This window comes from Porites lutea, chromosome 7 (genome assembly GCF_958299795.1).
Source record: "Porites lutea chromosome 7, jaPorLute2.1, whole genome shotgun sequence".
In the NCBI taxonomy this organism is placed as follows: Eukaryota; Metazoa; Cnidaria; class Anthozoa; order Scleractinia; family Poritidae; genus Porites; species Porites lutea.
Window position 1 is genome coordinate 1,929,050 of NC_133207.1, and position 25,246 is coordinate 1,954,295.

Genomic DNA, 25,246 nt, shown 5'->3' on the forward strand with positions numbered 1-25,246 from the left:
TTGTGGCGTTGGTTTGTAGGCTCGAACCAGAGAGTATACGTTGTACACACCTTCTGAGTGCTGGTGTGGATCATAAAACAGGGCTCAAAAAAATTCCCGTCAGGTATTCACGGGACAAGTAGATTTTCTTGTTGGGCAAGTAACTTTTAAAGCTCACTTTCCCAAACGGGGCAAATGTGAGAGCTGCTTGCCCAAAGCACAAGCTCAGGAATTCAAGTGTTTTCGAACTCTGGTAGATGGCTTCTGAAATTGTAAAGCGTTTTCTCCACTCAACTTAACAAGCACGACGCTGTTAACTCTTGAGGTATAACAATGGGACTCTTAAATACCGTCATACCGACCAGAGATTTTCCAGCAGGCCCACTTTGTCAACGGTTTTTAATGGATAAAACTTACCACGAACGTCCTACAGCCTGGGTTTAATTTCAATTTTCTTATCTTCAAACACCCAAAAGCAGACAGTCGGATCAAAAAAACTGTTCCTTTTAAATCTTTAACTCTTACTTTCTAATAAATTGAAACCTGCTTCGCCCCCACCCAGTTGTAGTCAAATGTATGGCACAGGACCCCGTTGTTAACGGTTTTTCCTCGTTTTTATAACGAAGGATTTTCCACCGTAATTTACCGACTAGATCACGAGATCTACACATGGGTCATTAGTATATAGAGCAAATAAGGTCGATTAGGGTGTCCTACGCAAAAGCCAATATTTCAGTCTAGCAGTCAAGGTCGCCTGAAGTTGCACGTGAGGAAATTGAATCAACTCTGGCACCACATTTCCTACGTGTTTTGGTGGTCTAGATAAAAATGGAAATCTCTTCCATCATCATAGCAGAATCACTGAACCTCAGACTATCTTGAATTTTTCATGGTAATTGGCTCTTCCTAAAGGGGTATGTTTTAAGGCCAAACAAAGGTCGTGCCACACCCAATTTAGGATAATTCTTATTTACCTTCCAGCATCCTGGCCCCTTGACTAGCGAGTTCCGCCCTTTCCTAAACTGGAGGCTGCCACGTGGATATTACTGTTTAAGGTGGATTCTGAGCCAAAGCCTACTTATTGCCTCTAACTATGCACAAAGTGCTCCTGTAGACTTTGAAGAAGATATCAAATGAATCTTATCAGAGAGCGCTAACCATAATAATGTTTTGGTGATTTTTGCAAGCTGGTATAGCAATGCAAATTGAAAAAGGTGGCCTAATTTTTTTCATGTTTCAATCTGTGACCATCCTTGCTATCATGACTATCCGTAGCAACATATTACAGAGAACAGTTTCCATATACTCTTATATAACAAAACTGAACTGTTAGTTTTGGAATTAACCCTTTCACTGCCAGAGAGGATGATGGAGTTTTGTAAGGTGACTCTTACTTTTGAGTCTGCGGACGAAATCCTATGATGTGACCATTCAAATGAAAGCTCTCTGCCTGTACTTGCACATAGTGCTATCTGTTCTTCAACATTAAACAAAATGAAATTTGGACATTCGGTCGAATTTGCTTTTTGCTAAATTTGTCAGGGAAAGGATTAAACTGATGCGAAGACACGTTTTCGCTTTTTAAGAAGACAGCAGATAACGTGACATAACTCCTTTCATAAAAAAAATTCTTTCCTTGTCAACGACACGTAGTAGTGTAAGATGAGATTATTCTCACGGGGATGTAGACAATCACTTTTAATTCATCAACCTTGGGGTCTTAGTTAACTGAATCCCACTGGAGGTCTCATAGCTGAAAATTGAATCATTAAGAGAAAGAATTCTTATCCTATTCTTCGTTGTTTTAAAGTTGTTTTTAGCTGCACGAGAGAGCTTTATCATTCTGTGGAATGCAAAAGAGTTAGCCAATGCGATAGGAGCAGTCTCTGAATCTTCAAATGGTGCCTCATGAAATTACGGCTATTAGCTCGTCAAATCTATTATATATATCTGGTGAATTCACTCATTACTTACAACGCCGGTTGCCCTCATAAAACGGAGCTGTCGATTTTCACACCCTATAGCCACTTGAGTTAACTGATGTTTTTAATTTAAAGTCTTTTCATTTGCTATATTCGTTCCCTATTAGGGATTCTCGTGCCCACTTTTAGGAGTTAATTTTCGGGCAATTTACTCTGTTGTTTGCGGCTTTTTATGGCCGTTTCATAACTTGGGGCTATTTGTACTTCATAGCACTGTTAGTAAGCGACTTTTAATTGCATCACCTGGTGCACTGACCCCTATGAACGTTCCCTTATATAGCAATAATAGCAATGAAAGATCGTTTTCAGAGTGTTTTTGCCGACTAAAGACGATTACAATTCCAGACACGTGCGGACTATTGATCACTCGATTTAATCCCAGACGTATTTACAACGAGTATGGGTGGGTATACCTATTTCCTGTTTAAAAGTGTCAAAAATATCTGTCATTTTTTTCTTTTTGCCCTCTACTGAAATTTCTGTAATGCTGTCCCGAACAGTGATCTCGGCGATGGGCTTGTTCACTGAGACGAAGGAATTTTAATTTAACTCCACTGGCACCCCATGCAAAGAGTGACAATTTTCGCGGGAGGTACAGCGCAATGAATCCTGCGTTTTATCCAGCCTTGTTATTTTTGCAATTCATCTGTAATCATCACGTTGTATTTATTACTAAACAGAATGCATTTGAATAGGTGCTAAGTGGCCTTCACTCCACGCCTCATAACTAGAATAATCTTCTTTATACGTTCTGTCAAAGATAAAAAGGGGTCGAGGGGTGGGTCAGATTAGAATGTCCGCGATAGTGGAATACTCCTCAAGTTGCTGCAAAACAGGAAGATGTTGGCACGGAAAAAATTGACCGCAGAAAATCGACTTAGGAACATTTTGCATAACTAAGACATTTTGTGGACTTCAATTTTACCTACGCAACAGCAGGAACAACAAACAAGCTTTCAGTTGTGCTCCAGTGAAAACTTAAATATATGAACAGAATCCTATAATTACAACTAACACCCTGGTGAAACGAATGACATTAGTTGTACATGTTTTGTCGAGTCAGGTACAAATACGCGTGTTATGTAGAAATAACATCATAATTCTAATCAAGCTTACACTCTTATTGTTTTCGATGTTTTTTTTTTTTTTTAATGCGATAACCACTTACAGTAATCAGTATATTGACCCAGACGGAAGAATGTGTTATTTTTCCAGTCTTCTCATTCAGATTTTAGAGTTAAGTACTACATTTCTGTGCAATTTAGGTAATACTGGTGGAAAAAAAAAAAAAAGAAAAAGACTATTTGTACAAATTAAAAGTTTCAGTTCCATAATACCAGCCTGGTAACTAAAATAGTCTATGTCCAAGAAAGTTCCAAATCAGGGACATTGTGATGTTTTCAAAATGCGTTAAAGGATTTGCCCCACCCCATCTCTGTGAGAGGTTTATAAGAAAAATGGCGATGTGCACTTTCGTAACACCAGAAACAAGAACAAGTTAGACATGCCCTTCTTTAGACCTGCTGCTGGTCAGTGGTCATTTGTTCCTCGAGCATTCCGCTTCTGGAATGACCGTCTAGAATCTCTAGCTACTAAAGTTTAAGGCAGAAGTGAAGAAGCTTTTTCTTGAAGCGTTTTTTTCTTAATTTTTAACGAAGTTTATATATTTTAAATATAATTTATCATTATGCTTGTATCAGTTTAGACCAGTAAAGTTGGCTAAAATAGCCATTTTTATGGAATAAATAATAAAATGGAATTTCGGAATCTCAACTCCAACGGTGTGAACATTCAAATAAAAGCTACTAAGAAGTACTTTCCTGATGATTCTGTAGCTACATTTCAGACAAGTCTTAACTGTGCTGATTTTTCGGACGTGGTTGGGCAAGAAAAAAGGTGCTCAAGGACTCATGTAAAATAGAAAAAATAAATGCTAGTAGATAAATACTGTTCGCTATGCCACAACTTGTATTTTAAAACTTTATCGAAAATTTGCCCGCAAAAAACTAATTCCTGTTTGCTTATTTCCGACAAAGTTGTTGGCAACAATCTACTGATTTATGGCAGGAGTTCCCTCGTTGCTTGTGTAAAAAACAACTATAAGTTTGGAACACGCACAGGTTTTTTAAACAGATTATTCTAAAAAGATTGTTTATTATTCATCATGCTTGGGTTACCTGTGGTACACTCCTAGAAGACTGGCGACAAGCTCGGTTGCCAAGGAACGCCTTGAAAAGAACAACAAAGAATTCCGCCAAAATGGCGGACGGAAGAATTTTACCGATCGTCAAAGAAAACACGTCGAAAAAAGGAAAACATAACAAGCGGATCGGATTCAAAAGCATTCATAAGCCTTTGGTGCTCCCTAGTTTGGAACTCAGCACGGTCGATGTGCAGTTAGTGAGCAGTTTGTTCTCCCACAAGCAGATTTGCAAGAAGGTTTGTGAATGGTTTACAAGTTGGAGGTCTTGGCAGCAAAGGATTTTACTGTGTGGTGTGTCTGACAAATGTACCAAAAGTCAGCTACAGGCGTTAGTGACGACTCTCGAGCCGGTTTTTCACCGAGATTTCACGACAAGTCTCAAAGGAATGTATCCAACAACTCTTATCAAAGCGCGGCTAGTTCGGACTGCGCCAATTCCAGCTAGCTTTTCCAAGGACGAACTAATGATCGTGCTGCAGCCTAAACGAACGGAAGAATTACACGAACCTCGGGTTGATTCGTCGAAAACAGTTGCAGAAGATATCGAGAGGCTCAATAGTGGGGATGTGGATTCTTTGCAAATTGACCATGAGTCGGACGATTTACAACAGAGTTTACAGGCCGTAAATATTGTACATGTAGATGAAGACGAGTCACTGAAAGAAGCAGATTCTCCGTCTTTTCTCCCTGAGGAGACAATGCTGTCTGCATCAGCTCATACTGTTCAACAAGCGCTCGACATCGAGGAATATACCCGACACGAGCATGCTCCGCCGTTTATTCGGAGAGTTAGCACGCCACATTTTTTCCCCCAATTTGATCATCGACAGTTGGGGTTAATGAAAACTGCTCTCAGAACTGGTGATACTGATAAACTTTACGGGAATGCACCAGTTACATTCAAACATGATAAGTGGTGGGAAGGACACAAAGGAGGACGCCTTATAAAGCCCCGCAGAAGTAAACTGTCTAAACACTTCAAGGAACAAATTGCTCAAATTCACCAGGTAGTACACATCTAGGGGGAGGTACTTTAGTAATGTTTGGGTAGGGATGGGCCTGCTGGGACCCGCGACTCTAAGCCAATATTTGTCCAGGTTTGGCTGAATTTTACTCCTCTAAGAGAGACTAAACTCCAAAAATCTCTCCCTACATGTATGCTACAGTCACTATTTTCCAGAAATTACTGAGGTCAATGCCTTCTTTGCTGTTAAACTGAGTTGCAGGTGATTTGCTTATTTTAGTTTCTTAGTATCAGTTCCAAGTCTCCTTAGACTAAAATTTTCAGCCAATTGATCAGTTTCCTGTAAAATGATACCCTATTCTAGACCTAAACTTTCTGATTTCTATACTCCATCCCCCGTCTATCTAACCCCCTCTCCTCCCATGGAAGGGGAGTGGACTCCCAAAGCCAAATGTTTAAAGTATGCCAAATTTCAAACAATATTGTTCATACAAGAAAGCTGGGTAACCTGGGTTACCATTTTATACAAGTTGGTGTGATCGTAAATAAAAGGCATGACAATAGCATACATGTACATGTATTTTGATAGCATAAGAAAATCATAATCTTATAAAAGAAATATTCCATGTAATATTATATTTAATATTTCATTCATGATTAGTGGCTGGATGATTGGCAGACACATGAGAGAGTGGAGCTTCTGTCTGAAGTAGTGAAGTGCTGTAATGATGAATGTCTTAATTTCTTTGCTCAGTGTCTATCACAAAGGTACATGTACCGGTATATACTTAACTTAATCCAAATAGGGCTGCTTTGGCAATTGGTCATTGGCAATTGGGCGTTTAGCCCGTGTCATATTTAAAACTTAGTTTAACCCCGGTTAGAGAGGTCTGTGAAGCAGCACCGATATCCTAATGTTCTGGGCCCCTAATGGACGCAACAAATTATCAGAAAGATGTTTCAAATTTCCCTTCCACCAGATTAATTAATGGACAGTGGTATTTAAAACAGGCCTATCATGGCACATACTCAAATCCTGGTACACATGTTGGGGGGGGGGGGGGAGTAGAAACAAAAATTTTTGCACTGTTTTGCAGACGGACTTAACCAGAAGTTTAGTCCTGTCCTCGGCACAGGCCATTGGGTAGTGGGCATAGACAACTCACTGCGATGTTTTGCTTGAGTGACTGGCAACAATAGTTTCCCAGTAAGCAATTCCAATGGCAGCCCAAATAAACCCTTTTTGAGTCAACTATAATATGTTTTTGCAGTTTTCTTTCATGTGAAGTAATTCCATGATTCATGATACAGCAGAGGTAAAGATAAAGAGAAATACTGGTGGTAACTTGTAGAGACAGTCATATGACCAGGGTTTTCATTTGAGGCCGGAGGCCGGACATTTCGTCCGGTCGTTTGCATTCCACGTCCAGTACTTTGAGATCAATATTGGCGATTTTTTTTTACTACTGTATTATATATTTTTCTTACTAAGGCATCTCATGAACATACTGACTAGAGGATAACAGAATAATCAATTACATTCTTCAAAAAGGCCTTATAACTCTTTTTTCTTTGCTTATTGAGCGGCGGGATATTTTATTCGTTTCCCCTCTTCATTTAAACGGAATTGTTACCAAACATCTTTTTTGAAAATCAAATAAATTCGCAATGATAAGCCAATGAAAATTCTGTTGTTGCCCTTCTCCCTCCCCCTCCCCCTACCAACTGACCATTTTCATTCAGTAATTTACTTTTTAAAGAGAATTTTAGTGAGCGCCAGCATTGCCTAGGAAACTGTTTCCTTGGTTCCAGAAACGCTGGAAATGGCGTTTCTGAGTATTCTATTTTAAAAATTTCCTGGGGGAGCATGCCCCCAGACCCCCCTAGGTGCTTGCGCCTTCGGCGCTCACAACGCGCCTTACGGCGCCAAGAAAAAATTCACGTCCAGTGCTTTCAGAAGTATGTCCACTACTTTACAAAACAGTTGAAAACCCTGTATGACCAAGTGAATTGTTTTACATAAATTTTGATAAGTTTATACAAGATTTTATTATCGAGAGGAGAGGAGCTGGGATATATAAATTGATTTCTCACCTTAATTTGAATCCCAGAATGGCTGCTGTCAAGCTTCCTTATGGTTCTTTTCGTCCAAATCTGTTTAAAAATGTAATATTGATTAATACAAAAACAAGTAAAAAACAACGCGGGCAAGAAAGAATGACGTTTCAGTGTCATCTTGATGTCATTTTCAAGTTCAAAATGCTTGATAAACTGTCAAAAAAGTTTTTCTGGCTGATAATTAGCATATATGAAATATGCAAAAGTTACGCAAAAAGTTTTGCATTTAGAGAGGGTGTTAGTTCCCTAATGGCGTCAAGATGACACTGAAACGTCATTCTTTCTTGCCCGCATTGTTTTTTACTTATTTTTGCATGACTATACCTTTGCTTAGTAAGAATAATGATTAAGTACTAAAAAAATCTGCCAACTTCTGTCCATTACTGCACAAGAGTGAACATTTGTACATGTAAGACAAAATTGGGAAAATTATCGGGGAGGTAAGTCCTCATTTAAATTAGACTGCTAATAATGATAGTTTCTTCAAACCTTTTCAGGCTCAGAGATCGGACAGATTTAAACTGTGTCCCAGACCACATTTTGCTTAACATATTCTCATACCTAAATGTCAGAAGTTTATGTCAAAGTTCTCAGGTAAAGTTGACCTTGTACACATAATTTGTCCATTGATTGTAGTTGCCATTAGAGTGTTAAAATTTTTGTGCCTCCAGAAGTAGATGCCCAAAAGTGAAGGTATAGTGACAGAGCAGCTGGCACCTTGAGGTTGTCCAATAAACCAACAACTTTATGCATGAAATTGTAGGCAGTATTGTCTTCACATTACAGTACCGTACAAAAGCACAACAGTAAAGAACAAAGCAAAAAAAAAAAATTTAACAAAGCCGAGAATAAATTATTTGTCAGAGTATTAGACAAGTATGGGCACCTCGTACTTGGGATCTGGGTTCAAGCCTTGCCATTGCATTGCTTCCTTTTTAAAAAAAGACTTGTTTCAATTTGCCTTACAAGTTTATCCAGGTGTATAAATGGGTGCTGGCAATATACATGTACATGTATAGCTGCCACAAGAACCCTGGAATAGACTACATGTAGCATTCCATCTGTGCTTCCTGAGACTGAAATTGGTGTGGAAAAGCTCTGTGTGGGCCGCATTGTCTTGTTTCACTTAACAATAAACTTTTACACACCCAAGTAATAGACATTCACTTACAGTGTATGATTTTGGCCACTTCTGAAAGTACAAAATAAAGTTCAGTCGGTGAGGTTGACTGAAGAACCACGCAACTTACAACTTTACAACTTGTTTCAAAATGCATAGATTATAAAATAATCATTGAGCATTGGCTGCATCAGATCTCTTTTCAATGTTAGTAAAATACTTACACTGGATTTTATTTACAGTAGATTTAGAAAAAACTTGTCATAAACAAGAAAGTTTGCTTTGACTTAACTGTGTGCAATTCTTAATAATATAATTTGTGAAAAGTGAATTTATTTTTATTTGTTTCAGGTTTGTTATAGGTGGAGGTTTTTAGCAAATGACAGCAGGCTTTGGAAGAACAAAATTGCTGCCTTAGGTGAGCTAATCTACTTGTTAAATAATAGTGCTATGGCTATGGATGAGAGCTGGAGTTGCTAAAAATAAATGGGAAAATACAACTACAGTTGTGTGTACTCATATGTAAAAAGCCCAAGGCAAACCTGTGTTAATTGATTAAGAGGTCAGTTTTGGAGAATGGCCTACTGACTGCTTTACAGTTTGACCATTTAACACGAGACTGCTCAAATAGAGATTCACTACTTAGTACTAGTTTGCTTTAATTATTAATACAAGTTTAGCTGCAGGAGCTCTTAGAATCTTTTAGCAAGTGTTGGTGTGTTTCAGATTGAAATGGCAATTAACATTTGAAATGGCAGCTTTTCTAGAGGTAGTTGGGTTGTGAAATTTATTATAAGTACCTGTAGAAAAATTACCTAGAGCAATAAAGAGGACCAACAACAAACTTGAGCCACCAATGGCATCCACTCTGGCATCAGCTGTGGGATGTGAACACAGACCACATTGACAGGAGACGACTGCTTTCATCACTGTGCCACACCCCTTTCTCTAACTAAAGATAAAACAAAAGTATAAAGTCTTGATGTTAGCATTCTCTGCATCACGTTTAAAAAGGAAGGGGAATGGTAGCCTGTGAGCAAACTCTCCATTTGGTAGTCTCCCTCGCTGTTGTTGTTTGGATGTCACAGGGGAGCGTTGCGTGACATCCAAAAAACGGCTGTGAGGGAGACTATCCATTTAAGGGAGTCACGAGAATTCACGCGAGAGCCTCACATGAAAGGAGATGTAAAGGTCAGGGGCTTTGCCACTCGCTCGTTATCTTGCGGCTTGCTTTGCTCCCCATAATTGCCGAACTTGCTCGCAGGCTAGGGGAACAGAATTTGGGTGAATGAGCATGCGCGAGGGAGGAGGCACATCAGGGGCACCCAACGACAATTTTCGGAAAATATCTGTTCGGAAGACGATTTGAGATCTAGCATTTTCAGAACATTTGTGGTAAAATTTCTTGCTTGCCTGCCTCTCCTAGGATTTTCGAACATCTAAAAAATGGTATAATTGCCCATTTTTAACGGATTTTTTACTCTTAAAAGGTCACCTAGAATTTTCGGGAGCCTTTTTTCTGGCTAAAATTTTCGAAAAGGTAACTTTTGATCCCTATAATTTTCTTATCACTAGACTTTCAGCTAGGAAATCCGAACAGATGAAACATTTCTAGGGGATAAAAATATGCCTATATCTACCGTTTAAATACTACAATACATTTAACAATGCTATGTTTAAGTGGTTTTGAATTATATTCTCGTTGGGTGCCCCTGGCACATTCCCATTTGAATGCCTACCTTGATATATTCTGAATTTACCACGCAGATAACTACTGGTATCAGTACATTTTAAGATTATTTGGATTGTCTTTACAGGTGCAAGTGAAGGAGTTGTAGATTTAGCCAAACGAATTGAAGTCCTTGGTCAAGGGCAAGCAGTAGACTGGAAACAAGCTTATAGAGAAGTGCATACCTTCTACAAGGATATACTCAAAGTAAAGCTTATGGAGGAACAAAAAGAAAAAGGTACTTATTATAATAACAAGCAAACAATATGATGATGATGATGATGGTGATGAAAGTATTCGAGCTCCTTATGATGATGATGATCATTGATGATGATGATGATGATGATGATGATGATGATGATGATGATGTTTACATTAATTAATGTTCCACCTTGAACAGTCAATAACACTGCAGGTTTCAGTGAAGGAAAGTTTCATCTAGAAAGGGATAACATTGCATTTAGCAGGCTACAAAAGATATATTATATTTTATTTTGATTAGCACCGTTAAATAATACTTAAAAATATGCTGACATTCCCTTTTTTTCTTGACAGAGCTAAAACAAAAACTAGCGGCGGCAAGACAACAAAAGAGGAAGCTAAGATCATCTGGTAAGGAAGTTGATTTGAGTTATTGTTACTGCGATTTCGCGCATGTAAACTTGAAAATATTAAATTAACAGAAAATAAAGGAAATTACCATTCTTCACCACGGCCCATAGAAGAGTGTAGAGTAGATTTTAAAGCTGTTTCTTTCTTGAATTGTAATCGAGCGAATCGAGCGCCATCATTTTGAAAAGTATCGCCCGCTGAATGAGTCGACAGTGGGCTCAACTTTCGTGTTTGACCCAGTCTCCTACGCAGCTTTTTTTTTTTGGCGTGACGAACGAACCCCACGGGACGTCTGTGGGGAGGTAGCCTGCGTGGCAGGCGTTTGGAGGGGAAGGGAAAGGGAAAATATGTATAGAATGGCTTCCGAAGTCATTCCGTCGGGGTGGCTAAAGAGTATAGTCAGTGCTCAAAAGAATGCGAATTTTGATAAATGTGAATTAAGCAGTGACGGATAATTTGAAATATAAAAACACAATATTTCTTCGGATGCAACACTAGCATGGCGCGAACACCCCCTTGAATCACAGTCCTATTCTTCCCCTTCAAATACCTTCACCAACTAAAGCTCTGAAGTTGACTCAATCTTTATCCTAATGGCGGCGTGATTTTTTTTTCAGAGCTTCCCCCTAAGCCATCAGATAAAGATGATTCCAAGACTGTGATAAGTGGAGTCGGTAGGTGAATTTCTATTTTGAGTAACGAAATTTTCCATGGTTAGCTCAGTTTGTTGTGAGGTAATATTGCGGGTGAGAGGATTAGCCTTGGATATCAGCATAGAAGGCGCGCTGCGAATGTTCTGACTGTTCCGGCCATCTTGGTTTCAAATTTGATTAAAATGCAATGGTGTGAAGGGGGGCAGGGGGCGGGGGCGTCGGGGGTTTTAGCGATGAAGGCTGGGACTGCGAGAAATCCTTTGAAGCCGTCCCCCCTCCCCGTCAGTAGATTTAATGCTCATTCGGAAGCTAGACAGCCGTTACAGTAAGCGCTCGATCTCGAAGTGGGTGCCGCTACATTTATGAGCTCACTTAGAAGCGCATATAACCTATGATGCGACCATTCAGTTGAAATCTCTTTCATTTTATTCTACCATGAGATGTCGTAGCTTAACGGTCAGCATTATGTATGTTGTTAGCACTGAAACACTTTGGTGGAAGATGTCTTGACGAAAAAGACATCTCGATGACATCGCGGACCCCTTACAAGCCAGCTGTTTAAGTGGGCGGCAGCCAACATACCCGAACCGGTTCCTGACCCGACCTCATCCCCCAGGCTTTTTCCTAAGAGTATGGGAGGAGTTTATCAACCTTGTCCCCAGGGCGCTTTTCCCTGAAAGCCAGGGTCGGAAAAGCTCCCTGGGGCGAGGTTGGGAGTTAACCACAATACCTAAATAAGCACGATTCCTTCAAACTACGCACTTCCTTTAAAATAATTTGAAGAGTTTCGGGGTTTTCGCAAAAACTTGTCCCTCCGAATTAAATCCTTGTAAATACCCAACTAAAGAAAAAAAAACTGGGGTCTGAAAAAAGCGAAAGACGCCGGAGGGAGAGAAAGCGAAAGGCCAGAGACCTTTTAACTTTTAAGTAGCAAAGTAAGTTTTTTTGTGGCAAAAATAGAGATTGTTGTACGCATCTGGTGAAACGCAGGTGCCTCTTGTATCTCAGCCGGTGTGTATCTGGACTAGTTACCGGAAGGTCATAGGTTAGCCAAGGTTCAGCTCCTGTTGGAAGAACGCGGATTTTATTTCCCAGTCGGAAGTGTCACCGACAGAAAAAAAACAAAAAGAGATCCTTCTCCCATTACACGAATGTCGGGCACGTGCATGTAGTGAGAAAATAAATTTTAGGGAGAAAATGAGCCTTTTATTTTCGAAAAAAGATATCCTAACGGTTTAATACGGAAGGAACTCGCGATAAGCTATTGAGAACGCTCGTAAACAAGCTGCGAAATTTCTTCTCGACTATCAAAATACCAGTGATTTCTAAGTGATTCGTTGTATTGTAAAAAGTTTTCAGTGTTTTTGGTACGAAGGGAAAACCCTAAACAAGCTGCCTCCTTAATTAAACATCAGTTAATTGTGGTACCCTGTTTAACACAAGACGCCTTATTTTCTAATCCTGTGTAAGAGCAGAACCCAAACATCGTACCCTTTCCTTTTTCTAAATATTTTGTTCCAATTTGAAGTAAACGGCGACTTACTAAGCTAAAAACATACACATACTTTTAATTTTCTCCTAGCCGCGCTCCAGGCCGTGGCGTTCAGTTGATCTTCCTCTCCCTCCCCCCCCCCCCCCCCCCTTTAAGCTACACCAGTTACACAGGTTTAGGTCCGTGATAAAAAAAAGTGTTATCAGTTCTTAAAAAAGAGCGTAGTTTCAAGTGGTTTATCTCTAACTTGGTCTGGAACAGAGTATTATTTACAGGAAAAAGCTCTGATTCAAGGTAAATACAGTTAAATAACATAGAATGAGAATAGAAGCCTGGCAGGAAATCAACTTGTAACTTGGTCTAGAACAGGGTATTATTGACAGGAAAAACACTGATTTAAGGTAAAAGCAATTTAAATAACGTAGAAGGGAATTGAAGCTTGGCAGGAAATGAACGGAAATACAAAATAAACACAGTAAACTGCGATAAGGTGGTCTTTCTTCCCATATTCTTTTTTGTTGCCTGTCGCTCTTTCCCGGAAAAAAGAAACACGCCTGATCGCAGGTTATAAACACAGCAGCTTCGTCGACAATTTGTTTTCTAAACAACGTCAAGTGGCCCGTCTGGGGTAGGGTATGGATATCGGTCTTCCGCCTACGGTGGAGTTGCGGTAAGCATACTGAAGATGGTCTTGGCCCTCTTTATGATAAGGATTTTTGCCTTACTATGCAGATGAACCTGATCTGCATTAGGGGTAGAGTGACATTTCATGGATAACAACAAAAGCAAAAAAACCGTTTATTAGGCCGTCGTCTTTAGACCCTTGTTTGGCCCAGCGTTAATACACTGTCTTAAAAGGTTACAAAACTTAAAAAGAAAAAAAAAGGCCAATTTCTTAACAGCAACTATAATGTTACAGAATCGAGTCGAAATTTTGTTACACTTTACTCAGAAGAACCAAGTTAGGATCATTTGTTGAACAAGCTTAGTTTACATGTTGAACGCTCCGCCGGTTTGGCAGACTTTGATCATTAAATAGAATTCTACGATCAGTTTAAGTTGTTCTTTTATCAGGAAAAATATTTCATAAAATGGACTCATTTTACCATGTTTACATTTTTCTCGACTCTGGGTTACTTCCGGGGCTGGGTCAGATATTCCCATTCATGAGCTTTACGAGATATTCTGCTCCAAAGGGGTTTGTTTCTTAAACACGCTACAGGTATAGAACAAGTGGTAACCGGTTATTTCGCCCCCAAGTCATTTCGCCGCGGTTACTTAGCCCCCTATTTTCGAGTCATTTAGCGCGCTTCAAATGTAATATTCCTCGTTCTTTAAGCCATGAACCAAAAAAAGCACGCTTCAAATATGATACTCCTCGTTCTAGAAAAGGGGGCTAAGTAACCGGGGGGAGATGACTCGGGGGCGAAATGACCGGTAACCGAGCACGTTAGCTATTTTACGAGTTGAGGTATAGAAAAGGAACTTGGAAGACTGCTACATAACGGTCTTTTAAAGGACCTAAAGATACACACCTGGCAGTTGAGGGTAAAAATGTGATCTATGAGAGGGGGACATATTGGTCGACAGGGGTGTATAAATGAGTAAGGGTTTGGACTCAACGCGGAGCATCTGGCACACGCAAAGCTTTTGCAGCTACCTCTCACTCGGGGACAACGAGGATTACTTATACTAATTGTTCGAACTTTTTTCTACTGTTCCGCTTTCACGCACTTGTGTTTTTCGAGTCGTGTCATGCCATTTAGCCTTTCGTAATTCGCTTATTTCTAAGTGCGACAATTTTATTAATAAACCAGACTTATTATGAATACAGCCGTTTCTCCTTACTCCTCGCCTTTAGACACGTCTCTAGCGGTGAGAAGCAAGAAGGAACCGCTGTATTCGCATGCTAGATCCGATTTTGCTGGTTGCATTTTTTAGTGCTTTCCGTATTTGCTTGCTTCGCTTTTTTTTCAGCTTGTCCATTGTCGTCTCTCCCTGCCTTGCGCTCGGAGATAGCATTTGTCCTTCCAAAAAGTCGCTTCTCAATTTTTTTAGCCTGGGTGATGCTCATATTCCTGCACGTTAACTCGATTATTGCTACTCGAAACTGTCGTAATATGACGGAGTAGATGACCGGATTTATCAAGGAATTCAAAAGCGCCACTGTCGCTGTTAAAACGAACACTGTGTATGCTGTGTTGAGTGATATTTCATATCGATACTTTGGTAAAGTTATTCTTGAAACGGTTAAAGGTGTATAACATATTAACAACGTTCCTAGAACTATGGAAGTAATTTTTAGTGCCTTCTTGTCTTTTTCAAATTTTTCCCTCGCCTCTTTCGTAACTTGGTGAGCAGCAACATGCCGCTGGTGTCGATTGGTTTCGCGGTACACTGAAACGTGGCACAAAATGATGAAGGAAACTATCACAATGTGATAGGTAGTTTTCATAGAGAAATACAGAGTTTCCCCAAAAGCAATTGAAATCTGAAGAAATATGGAAAGAAGCCACGCCAATGTTGAAGCAAAGAGTAAATGAGCTTCGGTGACGATGGTCTTGTAGATGAACGGGTGCTTAATCGCCAGATAACGCTCTGTGCTAATTAATGCCAAGTGGGTTAGTGAAGCAGAAACCAGACAGCCCGCACAATGTCTAATAAAGTCAGTTTGCAATGCACAGAACCCGCTTTTGCCTTGTACGACTGTTGTTATCATTGCGATGAATGTTGGTTGAAGAATCAAACCAACCATGAGGTCGGTGCTCGCAAGTAAGGCCAGTAGGATGTTGGACTTGTGAGCTCTCAGCCGAGGTTTTTTCTTCATTGCGATTATTAACAGCGCATTCAAGACAACGGTGATGGGAGAGGCGATCGCGTTAATGACTGCACTGAAGATAATTACAGCTTGTGTTGTGTAGGAAGGCTGGTGAAGTCGCCCGCCTATAGTATGAAATATGCATTCAGGGAGAACTGTCCCGTTAACTGACGTACTAGAATTCATATTTAGCTTTCTATTCCTCCTTTCACCTTCTCCGTGTGTGTAACAACAGTGGACTTGTTAGATGGTCAATCTTTTTTGTTTCAGTTTGGTTTTCCGTAATTTTAGAAACACTCAAACGAGCCCTTTTTGTTGTTAACAATCAAGACTACTGCAAAGATTCGTTTTGTCTATGTTTTGCTTTGTTGTGAGGACAACACTCTAGTCACGTCAGTTGTACGACTATGGTTTCCATTTCAATTGTACCTTAAAGGAATAGTATGCCGTTACTGCGCATGCACCAAACTTTGATTTTTGGACAGGATGTCGCGAAATCAAAAGATGCGAGGAGAGTAAGAGAACCTTGAAAAATCCGTTTGCATCGCGCTTGACCAGGTTCAATACGACAGTAAAACTTCTCAGGATTACAGATCAATGATATATTGTTCCTGTTAAGTTTCGATTTGGGTAAAATCTGGATTTTTTGGCGTTACATTTATTGCTGTTGGCCTGAGGACCAAAAGATTGGAAGGACTTTGATGCCGGTTGAAGGCTTATTTCTTCTGCTAGCTTCCATACAAGCTCAGGTGAAAGGAATACGCAGAAATGAAACGGCAACAATAAACACTGTAAGAAAGAAACCATTGAGACATTGATGTGACTGAGGAGATCTTGTGGAGGGGAGCTTCGTGAAGCAGAATGTTTTGCAATGACGCGTTAGTAAACTTTTTTAAATGAATCTCCCTAACGGCCGACAAACTCAAACAAACAGGCGCTACATGTTTAGAAAAACTAGTGCCATGAAATCATAATATAATTTTTGACTAACCTTTCTGATGATTCATAGCGTTGAGATTGCATTTTTATTTATGTCTTTCAAACGTTTGAGGCTAGAACGCGAGCAAATCAGGCAGATATTACTAGACTTGGAACAACTGACCTCTGACACGAGTTTCAAATTAGAAAATAGGTTTTTAAAGCGAGCAGAACGAGATTTTCGGGTCGCGAGGCGGCCCAGCTAGCGATAAAATCGCCATAAGTTTTCAAACCGCGAGCCAAATTTTTATATAAGACGAAAGACTTCTTTAAAAGTCTAAAATATTACTTGAGAATATAAACAACAAATCTCTGTCGGCGGTGCGGTCCGGAAGGAAATCTTGTCGAGTCAATATACAGTTCTATTGTCTTTTGAAGAAAAAAAGGATGACGCGTGCGCATAATCGGGACACTGTCCCTATAAAGGAGAAAGTTTTGGGAGGGAATTCCTATCTATTGGCGCTCATTCTGTCGATTCAAAGTATTTCATAAGTGCACGCGGTCTCCAAACGAAAGGCCTGGGACGAATGTGATGCCTTCGAGAGCCAATGCTTCGCGGTCTTCAGTGTTGAGGTTTAAGTTTTACGGGGAAAAAAAAGTCATAAAAGCCAGTTGTTAACTATTCCTCGCAAGTCATAACGATGAAGTTTATCAAGAAGTATTTTATGGTTAACAGTGTCGAAGGCTTTTTTCAGGTCAACAAAAATTCCACATGTAAACAGGCGTTGGTCCATATTAGTCTGAATGGCTTCAACAATGTCAATAATGGCGTGGTGTGTGGCATGGGCCTTACGGAAGCCATACTGCAACGGGTTCAATATGTCATGTTTTTCTATGAAGTTTTTCATACGATTATACATTACTTTGTCAAATATTCTATTATAAGTTTGACAATAAAGATATCGGTGGATAATTGGAGGCATCACATTCATCATCACATTTAAAGACTGGGACAATTTTTGATATCTTAAGCTTAGAAGGATAGGCTCCTACCTCAGGTTCAATTGATATGTTGATAATGTCAGAAAGGATTGGAGATATAATGTCACAGGAGCACTTGAGAATTTGCGCACGGCAAGAGTGTAAACCATGTGATTTATCAATTTATTACATCCACTTTGAAATCGCTGGCTATCCGTGCAATCTGATTGGCTCTCAGCAGTGTGATTTATTCCTTTATTACATCCACTTTGAAATCGCTGGCTATCCGTGCAATCTGATTGGCTCTCAGCAGTGTGATTTATTCCTAAATCGCACCATTTTTTGCTCTAAATCGCATCTGTTCCAAATCGCGTCATTCATGTTCTAAATCGGATCATTTCTGTTTTAAATCGCACCATTTTTGTTCTATATCGCATCATTTCTGTTTCGAATACAAAATGAGATGTAAAAGCTTTTTTGTTTCGGCTTTTTAACAAACCGGCTACTCGATCAATAAACTATAGTACTGACTAAATTCTGCGATTTCAAAATGGATGTAATAAAGTGGTAATTGAACTTCGTGTCGTGCAATTTTGGTCTGAAATCATACTTGTGATTCAAATCAAACTCGCGCTGCGCGCTCGTTCGATTTTGAAATCACGCGTATGATTTCAGACCAAATTGCACTCCACTCAGTTCAATTACCATTATTAATCAATCAATCAATCTTTATTTGCCCTTTCACATATAATAACCAGGAATTTTAGTAGTACATAAAATCTCATTAGACTTCGTAATTTTTGTTTCTGTAACTCCGATTATATTAAACGGAAAATCTCTTTCATTCAAATAATGCGAAGTTAGTTTCTCTAGATTTCGATTCAAGCTAGTGGTATTATTATGAACAATTGCGAGCGGGCTATTTTCCAAACGATCTTTGTTTAGACAAAGACTATACTGGTTAAAATTATGGGGAGAAAAGTAATGACTTTGGATACGGGGTATTGACAAGTTATTTTCAGGACTAAGATTATTATCTAAAGTTGAATTCATACCAAATAAATCAAGATCAAAAAAACTAGGAAGGCATTCCAAATTTCTTTTAGTAGGAAGATCGCAAGAGAGCGAATTATTAAATGCACCTATGTAAAGAGCTAAATTACCTGTAAAGCTGAAAAATAGCAATTTTCTTAGTAAAGACCCAGTAATTATTTGCTGTTGCTTGATTCTGTTGCTTCTGACATCTTCACCATGTTTTTTTTTTTCATCGAGAAGATATCCTTAGTTGTATTAATAAAGTTCACTGAGTTACTCATCTGAAAGGTGAGCTGCTCCTTGGCTCTGCGTCATAAGCTTCGTCAAATCATCCATCTTAATTAGTTTCATTGGTCTTGAAGTTTCATTTTTGTGAAGGAAGATGACCGCATTTTTTGCCCAAGAGAATGAGGAGGAGAATGAGAATGGGAGGAGTTTGCCACAATACCCAAATAAGCACGATTCCTTCAAATTAGACACTTCCTTTAAAATAATTTGACGCGTTTCGGGGTTTTCGAGAAAACTTGTCCCTCCGAAAAAAACTGGGGTCTGAAAAAAAGAAAATTGCTGGATGGAGAGAAAGCGAAGGCCAGGGACTTTTAGCTTTTAATTAGCAAAATAACTTTTTTTGTAGCGAAAGAAAAAAGGTTCTGACTTAATCTTGTTGAACCTCGCAAAAATGAAGATTGTTATACTCATCATGTGAAACGCACTTTCCTCTTGTAAAAGCCTCTGGACTAGTCAATAGCAGGCCCCAGTGTTTCTAAAGGTCGATAACGCTAACCACCGGATAAATCGTGATTTATCCACTATCCACTGGATAGCGCAATTGGTTTCTCAAGTTTCTGTGATACTTATCCTTTGAATAGTGATTTATCCGATGGATAGCACTATCCAACTTTTGAACGGTTGGGGCTAGAAGGTCATAGGTTCGGCTGCTGTTGGAAGAACGCGGATTTTGTTTCCCAGTCGCAAGTGTCACCGACAGAAAAAAAAAAAAGGGATCCTTCTCTCATTACATGACTGTCGGGCACGTGCATGTAGTCAGAAAATAAATTTTAGGGAGAAAATGAGCCTTTTGTTTTCGAAAAAAGATATCCTAATGGTTTAATACGGAAGGAAATCGCGATAAGCTATTGAGAACGCTTCGTAAACAACCTACGAAATTTCTTCTCGTTTATTAAAATACTATGCAGTGATTTCTAAGTAATTCGTTGAATTGTAAAAAGTTTTCATTGTTTTTGGTACAAAGGGAAAACCCTAAACAAGCTGCCTACCTGTTTAAGACAAGACGCCTTATTTTCTAATCCTGTTTAAGAGGAGAACCCAACTATATCGTACTCTTTTCTTTTTCTAAAAACGTTTGTTCTAGTTTGAATTGAACGGCGAGTTACTAAACTAAAAACATGTACACATACTGTTAATTTTATTGAAGCCGCGCTCCAGGCCGTACCATTGAGGTTTCTTTTCCTTTACCTGTTTAAGCTACACCAGGTTTACACAGGTTTAGGTCCGTGATAAAAAGTGTTATCAGTTCTTTAAAAAGAGCGTAGTTGTCAAGTGGTTTATCTATAACTTGGTCTAGAACAGAGTATTATTTACCGGAAAAAGCTCTGATTTAAGGTAAAAACAATTTAAATAATATAGAATAATGGGAATTGAAGCTTGGCAGGAAAAGAACGGAAATACAGAATAAACACAGTTAACTGCGATAAGGTGGTCTTTTTTCCCTTATTCTTTTTCGTTGCCTGTCGCTCTTCCCCGAAAGAAAAAAACACGCCTGATCGCAGGTTATAAACACATCAGGTTCGTCGACAATTTGTTTTCCAAACGACGTGGTCTTCTGGGTTAGGGTAGGGTTATCTATCTTCAGTCTACAGTGGAGTGGCAAAAAGCAACTGAAAAGAGGGTCCCAATAGGTTTTTCGGGATAAGTGATTTCCCTTGTTTGAAACTCGGGATGCGGGATTTAAAAGCAAAATCAGAGCGAGTTTCGGGATTCAAAGTATGCGCGGGAAGTGGGATGCCAAATATAACCCTCGGATCACGGGATTGCACGAAATTTTGGGTCTCCCTCTGAAGATGGTCTAGGCCATCTTTACGGTAGTGGTTTTTGAGATTTTGATATATGCAACTGAAGAAGATCTGAATAAAGGTTAGAGTCTTAAAAGAGTCTTAAGGATTCTATTCTTAGAGGTCTCGTATAGCAAGGCCCTGGAAGATGCGGGTTTAAAAACACCTTTTCATATCTATCTATCTAGAGTGACATTTCATAGATACCAACTCAATTAAACTGGGCAAAAAACGTTTTCTGGTTTTCTTAGGCCTTTGTTTGTGGGCCACTTAATCTTTAGTCCCTTATTTTGCCTAGCGTTAATACACTTTCTTTAAAAGTACAAAATATGTAAAAGAAAGAAGAAAAGAGGGCAACTACAATGTTACGCAACCGAGTAGAGATTTTGATACACTGACACACTAAACCAAGAAGCACCATGTTAGGAACATTTGTTAAACAAGCTTGTTTTTACATGTCGAACACTCCGTTTGGCATACTATTGACGATCAATATCGAAGTTGATTCTTTCAATAACGTCACAAATTTATGATATAGTTACTGTACTAACTTAAATTTGAAGGATCCCATTTTGCTGGTTGCATTTTTCAGCGTTGTCTGTGTTTGCTTGCTTCGCACTTTCTTCAGTTGGTCCTTTGGGGTCTTGTACTGCCTCACGTTTGGAGATAGGATTTGGTCTTCCAAAAAGTCGTTTCTCAATTTGCTCGGCCTCGGTGACGTTTACATTCCTGCAAATCAACTCAATAATTGCTACGCGAAACTGTCGCAATCTGACGGAGTAGATGACTGGATTTATCAAGGAATTCAAAAGCGACACTGTCGCTGTTAAAACGAACACTGTGTATGATGCATTGAGTGATATTTCGTAACGATACTTTGGTAAAGTCACTCTTAAAATGGCTAACGGTGTATAACATATTAACAACGTTCCTAGAACAATGGAGGTAATTTTTAGTGCCTTCTTGTCTTTTTCAAATTTTTCCCTCGCCTCTTTCGTAACTTGGTGAGCAGCAACATGCCGCTGGTGTCGATTGGTTTCGCGGTACACTGAAACGTGGCACAAAATGATGAAGGAAACTATCACAACGTGACATGTAGTTTTTATAGTGAAATACAGAGTTTCCCCAAAAGTAATTGAAATCTGAAGAAATATGGAAAAAAGCCACGCCAATGTTGAAGCAAACAGTAAATGAGCTTCGGTGACGATAGTGTCATAGATGAACGGGTGCTTAATCGCCAGATAACGCTCTGTGCTAATTAATGCCAAGTGGGTTAACGAAGCAGAAACCAGACAGCCCGCACAATGTCTAAAAGCTTCAGTCAATGTACAGAACCCGGTTTTGCTTTGTACGACTGTTGTTATTATTGCGATGAATGTTGGTTGAAGAATCAAACCAACCATGAGGTCGGTGGTCGCAAGTAAGGCCAGTAGGATGTTGGACTTGTGAGCTCTCAGCCGAGGTTTCTTCTTCATTGCGATTATTAACAGCGCATTCAAGACAACGGTGATGGGAGAGGCGATCGCGTTAATGACTGCACTGAAGATAATTACAGCTTGTGTTGAGTAGGAAGGCTGGTGAAGTCGCCCGCCAAAGAAAGAATGAAATATGCATTCAGTCAGAACTGTCCCGTTAACTGACGTACTAGAATTCATATTTAGCTTTCTATTCTTCCTTTCACCTTCTCCGTGTGTGTAACAACGGTGGACTTGTTAGATGGTCGATCTTTTTTGTTTTAGTTTGCTTTTCCGTAATTTTAGAAACACTCAAACGAGCTTTTTTGTTGTTAATACTCAAGACTACTGCAAAGATTTGTTTCGTCTATATATGTTTTACTTTGTTGTGAGCACAACACTCTAGTCACGTCAGTTGTACTTCTATGGTTTCCATTTCAATTGTGCCTGTCGATTCAGGTTTAAGTCCGTGATAAAAAGTGTTATCAGTTCTTAAAAAAGAGCGTAGTTTCAAGTGGTTTATCTGTGACTTGGTCTAGAACAGAGTATTATTTACAGGAAAAAGCTCTGATTTTAGATAAAAACAATTTAAATAACATAGAATGGGAATTGAAGCTTGACAGGAAAAGAACGGTAACACAAAATAAACACAGTTAACTGCGATAAGGTGGTCTTTTTTCCCTTATTCTTTTTCGTTGCCTGTCGCTCTTCCCCGAAAAAAAAAAACGCCTGATTGCAGGTTATAAACACAGCAGCTTCGTCGACAATATGTTTTCCAAACAACGTGGTCGTCTGGATTAGGCTATGGTTATCGATCTTCAGTCTACAGTGGAGGGGCAAAAAGCAACTGAATTAAGAGGGGTCCCAATAGGTTTTTCGGGATATGTGATTTCCCTTATTTGAAGCTCGGGATTCGGGATTTAAAAGCAAAATCAGGGCGAGTTTCCGGGATTGAAAGTATGCGCGGGAGGTGGGATGCCAAATATAACCCTCGGGATCACGGGATTGCACGAAATTTTGGGTCGGGATTATGGGATTGTAAAACCTTATTGAGTACCCCCTGAAGCTGGTCTAGGCCATCTTTGGGGTAATGGTTTTTAAGATTGTAATATATGGAACTGAACAAGATCTGAATAAAGGTTAGAGTCTTAAAAGAGTCTTAAGGATTCTATTCACCCAGAGGTCTCGTATAGCAGGTCCCTGGAAGATGCAGGTTTAAAAACACTCTTTCATAGACGCGAGGAATTATGTAGCGCTCTCTGTTGAAATAAATTGTAGAGAGCAATGGCGAGCATAAACTAGCTGGCCTGCTGCCCGCGCGAAACGACAATGAGAGATACAAGTGTAGGAATAGGCGTATGTTTTCAATTTCACGTGTAAAAACAAAGAGGTTTAAAAATTCTTTTATAATGCACTATGCAGATAACCAACAATTGTAAATAGAACGTTTATACTAGATTTGATGTAATTTTATCATTATATAATGTTTTTTTTCTTATGATATAGTTAGGAATTTTTTTAAGGTTAAATTTTTATCAACATGTACATAACACAAGTAATTCAGCTTATAGCTGCCAGTTGTGATTTTGAATAAACGATTTATATATCTATCTACCTATCTATCTAGAGTGACATTTCATAGATACCAACTAAACTGGGCCAAAAAACCGTTTTCTGATTTTCTTAGGCCGTAGTGGGCCACTTAATCTTTCGTCCCTTATTTTGCCTAGCGTCAATATACTGTCTTTAAAATTACAAAATATGAAAAAAGAAAGAAGAAAAGAGGGCAACTACAATGTTACGCAACCGAGTAGAAATTTTGATACACTGACACACTAAACCCAGAAGAACCATGTTAGGAACATTTGTTAAACAAGCTTGTTTTACATGTCCAACACTCCGTTTGGCATACTTTGACGATCAATATCGAAGATGATTCTTTCAATAACGTCACAAAATTATGATATAGTTATACTGTACTAACTTAAATTTGAAGGATCCCATTTTGCTGGTTGCATTTTTCAGCGTTGTCTGTGTTTGCTTGCTTTGCACTTTCTTCAGTTGGTCCTTTGGGGTCTTGTACTGCCTCACGTTTGGAGATAGCATTTCGTCTTCCAAAAAGTCGTTTCTTAATTTGCTCGGCCTCGGTGACGTTTACATTCCTGCAAATCAACTCAATAATTGCTACGCGAAACTGTCGCAATCTGACGGAGTAGATGACCGGATTTATCAAGGAATTCAAAAGCGCCACTGTCGCGGATAAAACGAACACTGTATATGCTGCGTTGAGTGATATTTCATAACGATACTTTGGTAAAGTCATTCTTGAAACGGTTAAAGGTGTATAACATATTAACAGCGTTCCTAGAACTATGGAAGTAATTTTCAGTGCCTTCTTGTGTTTTTCAAATTTTCCCCTCGCCTCTTTCGTAACTTGGTGAGCAGCAACATGTCGCTCGTGTCGATTGGTTTCGCGGTATACTGAAAGATGGCACAAAATGGTGAAGGAAACTATCACAACGTGACATGTAGTTTTCATAGTGAAATACAGAGTTTTTCCAAAAACAACTGAAATCTGAAGAAATATGGAAAGAAGCCACGCCAATGTTGAAGCAAACAGTAAATGAGCTTCGGTTACGATGGTGTCGTAGATGAACGGGTGCTTAATCGCCAGATAGCGCTCCATGCTAATTAATGCCAAGTGTGTTAACGAAGCAGAAACCAGGCAGCCCCCACAATGTCTAAAAGCGTCAGTCAATGTACAGAACCCGCTTTTGCTTTGTACGACTGTTGTTATTATTAAGATGAATGTTGGTTGAAGAATCAAACCAACCACGAGGTCGGTGGTCGCAAGTAAGGCCAGTAGGATGTTGGACTTGTTAGCTCTCAGCCGAGGTTTCTTCTTCATTGCGATTATTAACAGTGCATTCAAGACAACGATGATGGGAGAGGCGATCGCGTTAATGACTGCACTGAAGATAATTACAGCTTGTGTTGAGTAGGAAGGCTGGTGAAGTCGCCCACCAGAGAGAGTATGAAATATACATTCAGTCAGAACTGTCCCGTTAACTGACGTACTAGAATTCATTTTTAGCTTTCTATTCTTCCTTTCACCT

The 25,246-nt window shown here is 39.4% G+C and overlaps 1 protein-coding gene across 1 annotated transcript in view; it reads left to right on the top strand.

The window, feature by feature from the left end:
* The first annotated feature begins 4,140 nt into the window (after positions 1–4,140).
* LOC140942703 (uncharacterized) overlaps positions 4,141–25,246 on the top strand; it is a 29,941-nt gene continuing 8,835 nt past the window's right edge. Inside the window, exons 1-7 of the mRNA XM_073391668.1 lie at positions 4,141–5,171; positions 5,790–5,896; positions 7,744–7,840; positions 8,718–8,784; positions 10,184–10,333; positions 10,651–10,707; positions 11,325–11,381. Coding sequence (XP_073247769.1) covers positions 4,221–5,171; positions 5,790–5,896; positions 7,744–7,840; positions 8,718–8,784; positions 10,184–10,333; positions 10,651–10,707; positions 11,325–11,381 — 1,486 coding nt within the window. The 5' untranslated portion in view covers positions 4,141–4,220. The remainder of the gene's footprint in view (positions 5,172–5,789; positions 5,897–7,743; positions 7,841–8,717; positions 8,785–10,183; positions 10,334–10,650; positions 10,708–11,324; positions 11,382–25,246) is intronic.